Source organism: Antennarius striatus, chromosome 20, assembly GCF_040054535.1.
Source record: "Antennarius striatus isolate MH-2024 chromosome 20, ASM4005453v1, whole genome shotgun sequence".
NCBI lineage: Eukaryota > Metazoa > Chordata > Actinopteri > Lophiiformes > Antennariidae > Antennarius > Antennarius striatus.
The window spans coordinates 9139294-9154946 of record NC_090795.1 but is presented as its reverse complement, the minus strand read 5'-3'; the positions used below and the strand labels follow the sequence as shown (position 1 = coordinate 9154946).

Sequence of the window (15653 nt, the reverse complement as noted above, 5' to 3'; positions counted from 1 at the left end):
AGGTGCTGAAGTATTGAAGTTCCTTCCTTCTTGCTGGCTGTTGTGTGTGCTATTGAAAGAAGTAACAGAATTAGTTGTCTGTTAGTGTGTGTGTGTATGTGTGTGTGTGTGTGTGTGTGTGTGAGAGAGAGAGACAGGATGTGAGACCCACCAGACGTCCTCGAAAAGGGATTGAAAGGATTGAAATTTGATATCTCAAACTAAAACAGTTCGCCCCCACCCATGTGATGCCCCTCGGGACTACTGTATGTCACGCAGTGCATATTTGGGCTGCCTCACATGACACATTCTGTTCCCTTCATCCTATACCTAATTTTAAAAGGCAAATTGTTGTACATTAATACGTAACATATGAGAGGAAACCTAAAAAGTATAAGCATGTCTGGGGCCAGACACAACATGTCAAGAACAGTGTTAAAATGTGTGCAGGTATGTACTTGTTTCAGGGAACAAGTGGAAGAAAAATCACAGGTTTTCAGAGGTGGTAGCTTGTCATGTTAGAGCCCAGTGTCAAGCAGACACTGCCCCATCCACCAAGTCTATAAAGTCTCCGCATTTATAAATATATGGTACTGTATTCTTTATCATTTGTGTTACAATGGCTCTCAAAGTATTGTTTTCCTGGCTCATGTCAGGACATCAAGGATTCAAACAATTGAGTCTGATTTGTATCTACAAGACTGTAATTAAAATCTTTCATTTTCTTATTGTTTTCACATAATGCTAACATACAGTATACCCATGACCCATATTTATATCCATCTGGGTTCCTTTTTGTGCATGGTACCGCATTAGTACAAGATCAAATTGAATATCTGAAATGTTTAATATTGGATTCCTCAACGACTCTAACTACTGTACTCCACCACCATGCATATTTGAATCCAGAGCTAGATCATGATCTGGATTCTTTGGGATTAAAATATATCCTGTATTGGGCCCCATTAGGTATCTCAAATGAATTTAATGTATCTGTGCAAGGGCAAAGTAAATTTAGATGAAAAATAGATCCAGTTGACCCACTATGGAAATTTTCTTTGTAACCCAAAAATTGATCAACACAATTCTACATTCTAGGAGGTTTCTGGGTTCAAATATGTGGTGGCGCTACTTAATTTAATATGAAATATACAGTAACAAAGCTAGTCAAGCATGTTGATGCAATCATCATCAGTCTGCAGAGCTGAGTGGAATAATACAAGAAATGATCCACTGATGTGTTTTATTAAAGCAATGCTTTGACCTAGCTTTAATCACATTGCTCTTAGTATCATTCTGTACCTTGTCAGTTATACAGATTTGGTGTTTAATTTTCCCTCATTGTAATTTGAAAGCAAAAAGTTACTCAACTCTGATTTGGATCAGTGGACGCTGTGACAACTGAGAAGTGCTTAAGGCAGTCATGGAATGGGAAAAGAAAAACGTGTGCAAAACATGATGGTGCTCAAGTGCACCACGAGGAGGAGACATCCTTATTTTCACTCAGGGTAGGGTTTTGTTTTTTTATCTTATGACCAAATGGCCAGAATCTGACATTAAACCAGCATCTAAATGAATTAGTAATGTGATGTTTCTTTATAAACATGGTTTTCTGGGTTCTACTCAGTGTTCAGAGAATTAGAATTAGACCATAAAAATATGAGATGATTTGCGAAATTGTGTTTTTATGTTTTCTTTTTTTAAACAGGGCTCAGTAGAAATCACTAACAAAAATGAGATGCAATTCAGAAATTCAAGTGCATTAATGTCACATCAAGTTGGAGTTAATATCTGAAAGATCTTTGCTTCCACTGCCCAAAAGACTGACATGTGGAACCTTGTGCAAGCATTGCAAACCTACTTGAAATCTGTCACCGATAGAAGGCACCAACCTCTGACAAATAATCCTATGATCAGCTCACTGGGTTTGACAAAGCCTAATGTCATAAATATGTTGCCTTCACATGTGATAACCCATATTCAGTACATACAGTAATTCAATTCAGAAAGCAAATAAACATAAATACTGACAGAAAAACATATACAGGAGTGATAACAAAAGGCTGAATAAATTATACAATTATTGGATTATAGATTAGCTCATACTCTTTAAGAGACAATTTACAAATTTCTGCAATACAAATATCGAAATGTAGGCTTTCTGTGCACTGAAATAAATTACAAAAGAAAAAAGTTGTCAGTTCAAGAAAAAAAATCAAGCAAGGAAGCTATCCTTGTTTAATTCATGATGAAAATGTTCAGAGTAGGGATACTTCTGATTCAATCACTCAAGCAAGACCTCCGACCAAAACAAACACTCTTCATATTATAATTCAAATTTATGGAAATGTTGATCCCTTAGTCTTCATCACAATCAGGAAAGAAGAGAGAAAACAAATCAGCTGAAGGCCTAAATATCATTTCATTCTGCTCAGCGTGGATAATTCAGCTATCACATGACTGGAAAGTTCCAGTCAAATATCAGCTGGCTGGTTTTAATAGAGTAGTAAGAGAGGACTCAAGTAATGAGCAGAGAAATAATGTAAATATTTGCTTGTGATTCCAGAACCACAAGCTATACAGCTGTTCTTAGTCACCTGACACCACACGGGAGAGTGACAGGGAGCAGCAGGGAATGCCGACACATTACATGTAATGTGTGTATCATATGTTGATCACACTAAGCTTACGATTAAATAGGAATTTGACATGGACTCCTGTTGGCATGTTGCTGAACAGTCTCTTGCTGCTTCAGAGCGCAGCTTGCAGATTCTCCACTCCGTCTGTCTCTCTCTGTGCATCAGTTTTGTCTACATGAGTCCACAGCATGGCTCCTTGTTGTTAGACTGGTCCTCCTCAGGGGCTTTGAGTTTTAAAAGTGGAGGATCTCCGCTGGCAGGAGTGAAGTACACATGGCTTGGTGAGGCCTGTGTGGTGGAGGTCACTTGCAGCTCCGGCTGGGCTTCAATGATTGCCTCAGCTGTTGCAACAGGAGACTCCTCCTCTAATGGAGGGGGAAGGGGCGGTGGGGGTGCAGGGTATTTATTGAGCTTGGCCGCAGCCCGCTGGCGTTTTAGGTCAGCCAGTGTGTGGTGAGATTTCTCCCGAGTCATATTGTCTTCCCCATCTGCCTCTGCCACGGCAGACCCTGAACCAGATGCAGGGTTTAGCTGATAGGATGCACTGCGCTCCAAGCGACCTCCACCGCTCCACAGCTCACCAGGCACAGAGGAGGCCAGAGAAGTTCCACCGTTACCTACACTGGACACAATTATACTAGTTGCAGGTTTGGGTTCCTCTAAAGGTGGCATGGGTCCAACAGAAGTCGCCTGAAACAAAAAGAAGCATTAAAGACATTTTGCTGCAACCTTTACATGAAATATCAAAAAACAACAAACAAAATAAACAAAAAGAAGAAAAAAAAAGTAAATACACAAAAAAAAAGGAATTTCTCACCGGGGCTGTTTGCTGGTTTAGCTCGTTGTCTGTTTGTCGGTCCTCATCGTCGTCCTGTGGCTCTGACTGCCGGCCACGCTCCTGCCAGACAATGGCCTCTTTGTGATGCTCCCGCCGGTACAGACTAGAGCGCTCATTGACACTGACGCGACGTACCACCTTCCTGTACAGGCAAACAAGAGAGGGAAACTGTAAAGCACACTTTATTTGAGCTCTCTTTATCCCGCCTGATGCCCCAGCCCTCACCCTCTGCTCCCAGTGCTGGAGGCTCGTCTTTGCAGAGTGCCCTTTTGCCGGTCCTGGCTCTTCATGATGGCATCGTGTTTGTGTTTCAGGTCCATCAGTTTGGCTCTAACCTCTTCATCCATACACACATCTGAAAAGACAGAAGCTGGGATTTAGACACCAGAAAGTATGAAAGGAAAGATGCTAACTTTTTAAATCATGTTAGAACCTTATTTTTTCTTTAGGATCAAAAAGGCTTTCTGGGCTTACCCAAAGGCGTCTCCTCTAGGACAGACTTGGTGTTTAAACTGGCTCCATTTGCCACCAACAGTTCCACCATTTGGATCTGTGAAATAGAAATAACTGTTAGAACCTTTAGTAAACGTGAGTGGTTCCTGATATCTGTATTTGTCTGCAGTGCCTACATGTCCCCAGCAGGCGGCAGCGTGGAGCGGAACCCATCCGTCAGAGTCCTTCATCTCCACCTGTGCCTTGTTCTCAATCAACAGTTCAGCCACAGACATGTAGCCGTTAGCAGATGCTATATGGAGCTAGGAGAAATATTCAGTTCATTTAAGGGTTTTTTAAACATAAAATTTAGTTTTGTCACAAAAAATACTTTATCCAAACACAGATATTTGATTCTGATTTGGTTGGTTATTCAAATTTTTTTTCTCCAAAACTTGACACTGGTGTTGTAAATATCCATGTTGCATACATATAGACAATGCACAAATAATTAAAAATCCTTGGCCTGCCACATAGTAATCTCTCTATCTGCACATACACATACATCCCTCTATCTCACCAGTGTTGCTCCATTATTATCCTGAGCATTGAAATCTGCTCCATTCTGAATCAGAGCCCGAACATCAGTCAGCATGGCTGTCTCTTTAGCCCCACGGCATTCATCTATCTGGTACTGAGTTATCCCTATACACATAAACACGCATTAACAGAAAGGAACAGCAGTAATGACTAAAGTAAGGAAGTGTAAACACATTTGCATTGCATCCTTGGATATTACCTCTTTAAAATTTGTTTTGAGCTCCAAGACCAATGTAATAAATCAACTTTTGGAGATTAAATTTTGTTTGCTGACCCAGTTTACTGACCCTGTTCAGCCATAACGGTCTCAAGCAGCTCAAGGGTGGCCTCATCCTCACAGAGGTCATAGGGCATGTTGCCATCTGCATTGACTGCCAGCAGGTCAGCCCCCCTGGAAGGACATGCGTGCGAACACACACGCACACACAGTCATACACCCATCATCAAGGCATTTCCCTTTGGGATTATTAAAGTATTCTTCATTTGGATTAAAAATACACACAAGGTGTAAAAATACACCCTGATGTGCTCAGCTAATCAAGACCATACAGTACATAGTCGTAAATGTTTTGACAGTCAAGTTGCAGTTATGTTTGCTTATGTTAAGTAAATACAGTAATCCTCCCAAGAACGATCTGTACTTGTTACTTTACTCCAAAAATGTATTACCTGGAATGTTAGCATAAAGCAACATACACGGTGTCCAAACACAGATGAAAGCTCCACGATATAAAACATTATTATTGTTGATTGCTGCTTTATTGATTTGACATCAAGGGAAACTTTATTTTGAAGACAAGGTGCACAGATGTGTGTCTGGAACAGAATAAAACACTGAATTCATGAGACTCACGCCTGAATCAGAAGCTGCACTAGCCCAGTGTGTCCACAGGTGGCAGCAGCGTGCAGCGGCGTCCATAGCTCGCTGTCACTGGCGTTCACACAGGCACCAGCATCCAGAAGGCACTGCACCATCTCTACAAAGTCATCAATGCAGCACTGAGAAGGCAGATGCAGATGTGTAAACAATATTTATACGTCAGTGAAAGAGATGCACAGGCATTTAGAAACACAGAACACATATAGTAGACAAACAAGAACAAATATGGATGACACATTTATGGCAACTAACACCCAGCCTGGTGGATAGACCACATTTGCATGCATGGCCCAGCCCTCTGTAGTGTAAACACAAGGCTCTCCAAGGTAAGAACAGTCACCTTCTTTCACGAAGAGAGCTCTGAAAACAGGCATACTCCTTTCTTCAATATATAGTACCACGTTTATGTGTTAATGGAGAAAGAAAAGGCACAGAAAGCAAAATAAGAAGTTGGGTTAATTGTAAAGATGTGCATGCATAGTGTTGAAACTGTAGGATTGTGACTGAACAGGAAAGGAATGTCATCCCCACTCCTTAAAACACTGGAAGTAAAACCGAAAGAATCAGAGTGTTCATGTGAACTGACCTGTGATAAGTTAGGTTTCAGACAAAATAAAGGCAAACAGTACTTAGTGTACTTGGTGTGATCACATAACAAACACTGAAGGTGACCTACTTCATTCAGAGTGTTTAAAACATGTTTGTGTGAAACTGTATTACAAACCTCATCTCCCATCTACCTGAGCTTTTGCAAGTGCTGAATAAGAAGTAGTTCAGGACTGGGTGATATCACCTCATTAAATAAGTACTAATAGTTACTTCATGTAATGTAGACTAAACAGTCCCTATTTAAACTCATTCCAATACAGTATTTTCCACACTATAAGGCACACCCAGAAGCCTTTAATTTTTTCAAAAACCAACAGTGCGCCTTATAATCCAGTGTGCCTTACATGTGAAAAAAAGGTTTTACAATAGGCCATTCATTGCAGGTCCGCCTTATAGTCCAGTGTGCCTTATAGAGTGGAAAATACTGTACTACGTCTCTCACTGTCGCCATGTCTGAGTGTGTACCTGATGTAGGGCCGTTAGTCCATCCTCATTGATCAGATCTGGGCTGACACCATTGTTCAGCAGCTCCCTCACTAGAAGACACACAAGCGCAAAAAACAGGGATGTGGAAGCTCTGCAGCAAGTATGATCTGAGGCTCTCTAATGGGACTTCTCTCTGTTAGTGTGACTCTCTACTAACCCTCCTCCAGGTCATTTCTTGCAGCAGCATCTAACAGGGTGATGGCATCAGGGAATGTGATTTTCTTGGTGCGTGCCTTCTTCCTATCCGCTTTGGCCCTCGACCCTCGTGTTGCGTCCTTCTCCATTTGCGCCCAAGATTTCAGCTGCTGAGCGCGACGCTTCTGGGCGTGCTTCAGTCGTTCAGTAGCACTCAGGCGCCCGACCGTTGTCATCTCGGCCAGCAGTTCACCGTGATCTGCTGCCATGTCGGCACAACAGCTGTTAAAGTAGCTTCTCTATTCTTGATTCCTAATAGTTTATGAGGGTCATAAATATACAAATTTCAGATACCCAAATTTCTAATATGCCTCCCCTGACAGGCTCCACCGTTAGGCCACTCGGGCCTGTGGGCAGGCCTGAGGGAGCACAAAAAGAAAAAGTAAAATTTAATTGTCATGAAAAACAACTCCTCAATTTGAGCAATAAATTGTTCCAAAAATCGACTTGTGTTCTACGATCAGGTGGAGAGATATCTCCATGATTTCTGAAAGGTAAAATAAGTTGAATAGTTGCAATGTCTTTTTTCCATTTTTACAATGATCACTCCGAGTGTGTTGTAGGAAGTTGGTGTGCAAAAAGTACTATCGACCAAACTATGGCTCGCAAACAACAATCAATCCTCTCATCCATATCAACTCTGGGTAACTTAACCAACAGTCAAACAATTTCCCCAGTTAACCGCTCCATCCAAGATTCTGATCGGTGGTGACTGAGTTATTGAGGATCCATAGTGGAATTAAGGTGTCAGTGAAAGACAAATCCAGGAGGCAGGAAGGACTGCAACATTTGAGTAAAGGCCAGGATTCAAAGATCCATCACTGGCGAGCTGAGATTATTCCAAAGTTCTCGTTGTCATTGGTGTTCTTGGTGGGTGCTGGGTAGAAACTGAATATTATATCCTCGTTCTCTGTTTGCAACTGTGGGCAGGGAGAGAGACGAAAGAGAGGAAGGGAGAGTAAACGTGAGTACTGTGTTACAGAATAATGCACAAACACTGCTCCTCTAATCCTGTTATCTTTAACCCCTGAGCTCCTTTTCCTTACTACCTCTTCTCTCACTCCTCTTCTGGAGGAAATGTGAGATGGTGGGACACTTTTCATTAATGATTGACACACCTTGCACCCGACACATACTGTGCTACGACTGGCTTTCGCAGACACTGAGAGAAGGGTTGTTGTGTAAAATGGGACACAAAGCAGACATCCGGCGTCTAGTGATCTACACAACGCTGTTCAGCAAGATCGCTGTCGTTAACTTTCATTGACTTCCCAGGTGAGTTGCTCTGCTCACAGAGACACTCTACTCTTTCCAGGCTACTCATTTATTATTTAGGTTCGGGCCTGCGAGAGCTGAGAGTAAAGGTCAACGGGAGGCACTGTGAAATAGAGAGAGTGACTGACAACACAGTAGGCCAGGGCTGCAGAGCCACCGTAGAAACGTCCAAAAAGGTGAGGTGGATAAACAACAGCGCTCAACAAATCCCTCCATCCAGTATATTCAACAGAAATGAGCCTGATATGACTTTCCAAGCAAAATTCTAACTTTTTGCAATTCTCACAATGACATATCTAGATCGACCCGAATCAGTTTAAACCCATGGAATAAAGTCAAACGTTCACTGGATTGAACCCTGCCTGTAATAAAAGGGTGTAAAAGGTTTTTGAGCTTGCGTTGATACATAATTTATTGATGATCTAAAGATCTGTTATAAACCTTTATACAGGAAGAAACTGAGTTCATAAATTCCCTGTGGCTGGAGTTTTATGCCTCTGTTGGGCAATGATCCTGCAATAAGTCTATTAAAATGTGTTGATAAAATGTTTATATTTCACACTTACGTAATAAATGTTGTAAAGTTGATTTTTTAACAAGTTGAGGTGTCAAACTAAAGAACTAAATTTCGAGAAAAGAGGTCAAACACCTGCTAGATAAACAATTACCACAACAGTAATACATAAAGCATCTCATAGTTGCCATTACTCATACGGCAAACTAAAATATCATCATCAATAGGACTTTCCTTGGGGGATAGGCAGTCATTCTCTTTCTATTTTAAGGGTACCTAACCTCTCACCCTTTGTCACAAGCGACAATGTGAGGATTTCCTTAGACTGAAGTAATAACTTAACTCCCCCATAAGCTGGCAGGCCACCTCATGGACTATTTATTCAAAAGTACACGAATATGGATTTAGAATGCTCTGGATCCAGACATAGCTCATGAGTACTAGGTTCATTTATGATGTCAATAACCCCCAGAGGCAACTTTCCTCCAGGAGACCTCTTATAACTGGAAAATAGTCATGGCATAAAAAGGGCATGTTGAGAAGTTAACAGAAAACCGTCTTACACGCCAAGCCCTTGACGAAGAGAAAACGGTTGACAAAGTAGTTAGCAGCTTAACATGTTTCGTCAGAGTTCTAAACCAGCTGTAGAATGAAAAGTGCAACATGTTTTGTGGTGTTTTAATGGGCTTTAACGGAAGAAAGGATTTGAGCAATGGGAAGAATTCCTGTAGGAATTTAGCTGGTGCATTAGCTGGATAATACCAGACAGAATCCAATGGATCAGAGTAAAATTCTCTGTCTTACTGTAAATGTGATTATTTCGAAGGTCGTAAATGAAACTGGTCTCATGTTTACTTCATGCTCCTGTCAGACCTAATCAGTAAATACTGACGGAATGGCTGAAATTTTCAAAAAGGCCATGATGACATTGACAATAACACATTTTAGTTATCCATAATATTTTAACATTTTAACCACATAATAAAGTAACTTAATATCCGCTCTCAAAGACTTCATAACTGCCGCCATGCTGGTACATCAAAGCTCTCTTTCATAATGTCAGACCATGAAATCATTTGATGGATCACTGCTTAAAGACATGGAGCAAGTAGGCTTACTAATGACATAACATTCAAGAATAAAAATTGCTAGGAGACTTCATGAGCAGCAGTAGATAGATAAACCAAATCTGAGTCAATGTGTGTGTGTGTGTGTGTGTGTGCGTGTGTGTGTGTTTTCTGTCTTTGCTGTGGACGGCAATGTCAAATCGTTCCCTCAACACACCTCCAGAACCTCACAACAGTCTCTCTGTAAACCACATGTCATTGGTTCCACAATGTTTTCAAATCAAATCAAATTTATTTATTCAGCACATTTCATACAACAAGCGTAACCTCAATGCGCTTTCCACAATACAGGATTTATATAATTTTTTTACACAGAATGTACAGAAGTTATAATTTCAAAGTAGTTATAATGCTTCATCAGTCTGTGTATAGTTCTTATGTATCTAGCCCATAGGACAATAGTGGATACGAAAAATTGAAAGGGTATAAATAATGAGAGGACTGGCAACATTACAAATGATTATTTACAACACATCACTGGAAACCCGAACATCTTTTGAGATCAAAGATTTCACTATTAAAGAACACCTTTTGAGATCAAATATTTCACCATTAAAGTATGTTCAAAGTATGATCAAATTCATGCACGTATTATATAATAAAAGAAATTATCTCACATTAATGAAATGTTTTAGGATTGAATTGTTCCAAAGATGGGTGTGATGCAGTTTATCTGTTAACTATGTGAGGGAAGGTGTTGGACGTTGTTAGTCTGCTGCAGCCGTAGGAGGCTTGTACAAGCGTACACTAGTCACCACTCCTACGTTCTCTCTCTGCTCTGGGTTCTGTCTGGGTGAACCTACATTAACACAAATGTTTGCTTTTTTTTTAATGCCACTCTTACTAGTATAGCTTTTCTAATCTTTTTTTATTACATTCCGCTTTGAAGCAGTGATGTACTGTATTGTAATGTCAGTGTTTGTGTGTTCGTTCATCTGGCCGGCCGTTCGTTAGTCCACCAAATATCTTGGTGGACACACGTTGCAGATAGAAAGATGAAACAAAAAGCACATTACTCGGGCGGCAAAGGAGATGAAAATTAGATGATGACCTTGAGAAAACTAGATCAAGGTCAAATTTCAGCTTTTGTACACTCAGGAACCAGATAAGACAGAAAGACGAGGGAAGAAGAAGAATAAGAAGATATACTTTATTAATCCCCTCGGGGAAATTACATTTGTCACTCAGGGAGAAAGCCAGTGTAAGACCATTGATCAAAGCTAGTGCTTTGATCTATGGTCTTTGTGCTAGTGCTTTGATCTATGAAAGTTGATCAGAGCACGGGGTAAAATTTTGAATTCAGGGGTGTCGCAGGATGTTGCAATCTGTGACTGACTTGTTTCTTTTGCTTTAGAGACCGGTCAGAGAGGTGCCTTCTGCATAGAGTCCATCATTTGGTTGTGATTAAACAAAGTACGAGCTGGGGTGTGGTGACCGAGGAAAGAAATCCCAGTGTCTGACAGACATCACTCATCAGCAGCAAAATAGTCAGCAGGGGAGATAGACAGCTTTTGAATTTGTGATCAAAGAGGTTTGGGGAATAGCTCCATGAGATGTTAAAATGGAAGAAATTTCTTAGTGTTGAATTTTGGCCTAGACATCCAGTGCAAACAGAGAGGAATCCATGAAAGATGAGTTTAAATGGCATTTTCTACGCTGTTGAGAGCAACCAACCAACCACACGAATGTATTTAAATGCCCACTGTCAACAAGACAGAGCGACAGAAATCAATTCATTGTAAATGCAGCTGACTACATGCAACACAGTTGACCATTAAGTTAAATGATCGTACCCCATTCATTTAGATCCTATCAAGCTAAATGCCCATTGAGAAGTTTGGGTGTGCTACCACTACATGCAGTGATGTGAACCTGCATATCTTTAATCTCAGGTTTTGTTCCTTATAGAACTAAAATCCTACAGATGAGGAATGCAGAATATACTAGTGGCTAAACTGTACAAGCTTTGTGATGGATAATGTACGAACTCTGGCATGGCAGCAAACGTACAATGACAAGTATAACTAAATGTTTTGTGTATTTGGAAAACTGTCCTTACATCAATCTGACCTTTGTGCTCCTACTTTTTCCACTAAATGACTCGACAGGAAGGGCTGTCTCTGGCAACTCAGGAATATAAACTTTCATTCAGTCGTTTTAATGAATAGGCCACTATGAATACACACAAACTCCAGCTCATACATTCATCCAGTGGGTGGTACTCCAAAGCGCACAAGTTTGTGACAGAATTCTTAAGAACACAACAGCTCAAACTCTGCATCAGCCTTAAATCTGGTAACTGGAATCATTTTTGTGCTTCATTTGTAGTTTATCGTCACAAAATAACATCACTCAACAAGCACCATCCCAGTGAGCTATTTGTTGTGTTCTACAGGACATTCCTGGCCATTGAAACAAACAATGCGAGTCATTTCAGCTTGATGATTCCAGAATGATCACGTCTGCTATCTGAACCAATGCCAAATTATCCACTATGACTGCCAAATGTTCACATTGTTCTCTGTGTTAGTGTGCAACTCAGAAGTGTTTGGACAGGAAGCCGGGCTGAAACGGTGTGTTGATTGCTTTGATTAGATGCTGTTAGGAAGAAAACAGTGTTTAAAGTCAACACTTTGGGCTTTGAGAATCTATCATCAGCTGATTGAGAAAACAATCAGTGTCTGCAACCCTATAAAGAAAGACAGAATCAGAATTACAGAAAAGACAGCAGAAGAGTGGTCTGTGATGTAGACTAAGTCTGGTCATGTGTAATGGTTTAAGCTCCACCTTATAATCACCCAGCAATATCAGTAATGCTGCAGAGTCGCCAGACCAGTGAAAGAAACCAATGGAAAAACAAAAAGAGCATACATGTAAGATGTACACATAAATAGATGTAGGGATGCACAAACAGAGTCTTACGGAGGACAGGATGTGGAATAAGAAGACAAGAGGAAGTAGAGCAGAGAATGTAAAGCAGAACAGAATATGTGAAGGAGGAGGAAGGATGGGGAGGAGACAGACTGGCCAAGTGTGGCTCCTCACACTCCTCCTAAGAAGGAAACAGGGTTATCTCATGAAAGCCTAACAAAAAAATAAGGACAAAGAATTTTCGAACATGTGCCCACAGGATGAGATGATGTTAATGACATCTGGTTGTTGAATGCTGACATTCATGCACATGTGATGCCACAGTGTTGAACTACAGGGAAAACAAAGGTTTTTTTTGTGTGCACTAAAGTAACAGAGAAACAATCTAAACAAATACAGAGTGACTTTTGAAGAACTGTCAATATTATTTTGTTGGAATCATCTTATCAATAATGAAAACCAATAATGAGGGGTAAATATCTTTATGATGATTGCCTTAGAATATACTGGTCTTTGTCCTTACACATTATCTAATCAGGTTGTTCAGCCAGGTAACCAATTGTTGCAGAAGTACGCTTTAAAAATAAATTCACTGGAGGTTTCTCATTGCAAGATCTAAGGGTTTCCAGTCCATTTAAGTATGAATCACAAGTGATTAGATGTGATACTACTTTTTTAGGCTTTACACATTATTGCAAAACTTTCTATATGCGCAAGGAGGAGCCTACAACTAGGACATTCTACTTATTTCATATCAATGTCTTTAAAAAGTTGTTTTGACCACAGCACGAGTGAACAAGACTGGCTTGGAATTTAAGTGACTGAACAGTATAAATTAACTAATATATGAATACATCAGGTAGTGAAATTAAATCACTTGTTATTGTTACTACAGTATGCCAATTACAAGTGTGTTGAATAAACTCAAGAGGCGAGCATATGCAAACGGAAGGTTATTGTTTATGTTCAATATTTAGAATATTATGATTTCAGTACCTCCAACGACTAAAATAACACCCGTGTTCATGCAGGCTGCAGAACTGGACGACATTACCCGTTTGACATTGATCTTGGATCTGCAGCGTGTCATGTCATGAAGTCCATCGCTATGCAAAGAAGCCTTCAGCGGCGCTCTGAGTCAAGCCATGCAAATCATGTTCCGTGAATAAAATATATTCAAACTGTTGCCTTCAGCAAGAAGTATCGTGTAACTTCTTTAAGTTAATGTTGGTATAATTACTATAACCAGATTTCAAAGCTTGAATAATAACTGAATACTTTCATTTGTTGGCTGTGCTGCAGGATGAGCTAACGGGTTAGCTCACCTGCCTAGCTCAACAGGTGGCTAGTCTGACAGGTAGCGCACGCAGTTCATTTAAGCTGCCTGGCTCTGTTATCATTGTGTCCCAGCGTGGACAAAGTTATTAAAAGCTGGTGTGTCCTACGTGGCTCTCTTATTTCTTAGAAACGGTAAAATCCCCTGTTGGGGCAGCGAAAGCTCGGCCGCTGTTGACGCTATGTAATGCTAACATTACCTAAGGCTCAGGTTAGCTTACCTCACGCAGTCCGAGAGTGGTGGCATTAAAATGTATTTAAAAATGTCACGTTAACAACAAAACGGTTTATAACGGGTGCAGTTGAGCCGAGAGAGGTATAGAATATCGATATGAAGTGATGAACATAAAACAACGTGACTACATCTTACCTGTTGAGTAGACTGCGGCTGGTCCAGCGCAGCTCCGGGCTGTGAGACTCAACCGCTCCAGCCTTCAGGGCGAATGCTTCACCATAACAACGGGACCCGCGCGCCCTCCTCCCAGCACGACCCATCCACTAGAGGGCGCCAAAGCCCGCACATCGGCGTGCAGGTCTGCGGGTGGCGTTTCTGTTGGTCAGTCTCATGATCTATTAGGGGTGTCAAACTCATTTTCACTGAGGGCCACATCAGCATAATGGCTGTCCTCAAAGGGCCAACTTATAAATGTAACTAAATGTAATGTAAAATGAATGCAACTACCCCTCAATGTTAAATAACTCTTAAATAATTACGTATTTAAATTACAAACATTACAGCTACAAAGAAAAAAAACATGTTTGTTTCTGTTATAACATAAATCCTTTTAATTTGTCAGTTTATGAAACCTACAGAACTCCGTCAATCAAGGACCAAACTATCCAATGGATAAAGAAAAATAACATCAAATACAGGTTAGAGAGGCCAGGCTGAGATGGTTTGGACATATCCAGAGGAGAGATAGTGAATATATTGGTAGAAGGATGCTGAGTTTTGAGCTGCCAGGCAGGGGGCCTAGTGGAAGGCCAAACAGGAGGTTTGTGGATGTAGTGAAAGAGAACATGAAGGTACCGGTAGTTGGTGTGAGAGAAGAGGATGCAGAAGACAGGGTTAGAGGGTGGCAATTGATTTGGTGTGGCGACCCCTGAAGGGAAAAGCCGAAAGGAGAAGAAGAGGAAGAACATCAAACACAATTTAGAACATTAACTTTGTTCAAAACATTTTTGTCCAAGTTAAAATGGGCTTGATTACTGCATTGTGGGAAATGTAGTTTTTGGTCAAACACACTTTTGACCTATGTATTTTTTGAAAATTTGACTTTTTATGCTCTCGCAGGCCACGTAAAATGATGTGGCGGGCCACATCTGGCCCCCGGGCCTTGAGTTTGACACATGATCTACGTGTATTAAATGGCTTTTACTTGGGCAACACCTTTTAAAAAAGAGTTACTAGCACAATTGAATGCAAAATCATAACATCATATCGTAATTTTAAGGTTATGATGACTTATTTAAAAGCAGGTGTACACAAGGCGACAGAGAGCAAATATTAGGAAAAACGAGTAGGTGTGACATCCTTTAATTCAGGTGCACCCTTGCCTTGTAATATAAAGCTGAAAGTAAAGGGTGTGCTTCTGCGCATAAATATTATAAGCCTTTGAGCATCTGTGTGACTCAGAGTTAAGGTTGGCTTTAGAACTGCATACCTGGTTTGACAAATGTATTTTCCACTGTCTTTCCATCATAAAATAATGGGGTGTGTGTGTGTGTGTTTGTCCTCTTCATATGTACTTGTCAGTGTACAACAGAAGTCGGACTATGTGATCTTTTGACATTCCAGTATCACCATTATTAATTTTAAGTCAGCCTAGTGCATAGCCTGACCAGCTTGAACTGCGTTCTTAATCCAGACAAA

The 15653-nt window shown here is 40.6% G+C and overlaps 1 protein-coding gene across 2 annotated transcripts; it reads right to left on the bottom strand.

The window, feature by feature from the left end:
• Positions 1 to 1141: 1141 nt before the first annotated feature.
• On the bottom strand, positions 1142 to 14213 carry ppp1r16a (protein phosphatase 1, regulatory subunit 16A). Of its 2 annotated transcripts, none has more exons than XM_068303929.1 (11): positions 14151 to 14212; positions 6621 to 6910; positions 6443 to 6513; positions 5342 to 5487; positions 4776 to 4879; positions 4469 to 4593; positions 4086 to 4211; positions 3931 to 4006; positions 3682 to 3811; positions 3436 to 3598; positions 1142 to 3308 (listed from the first exon to the last, which is right to left on the bottom strand). In XM_068303929.1, the coding sequence occupies exons 2-11, from the start codon at positions 6865 to 6867 to the stop codon at positions 2790 to 2792; spliced, it is 1707 nt and encodes a 568-aa protein (XP_068160030.1). In that variant the 5' UTR covers positions 6868 to 6910; positions 14151 to 14212; the 3' UTR covers positions 1142 to 2789. The 2 variants fall into 2 exon arrangements, with proteins under 2 accessions (XP_068160030.1, XP_068160029.1); XM_068303928.1 differs by having other exon boundaries at positions 1143 to 3308; positions 6621 to 7578; positions 14151 to 14213.
• Positions 14214 to 15653: the final 1440 nt, after the last annotated feature.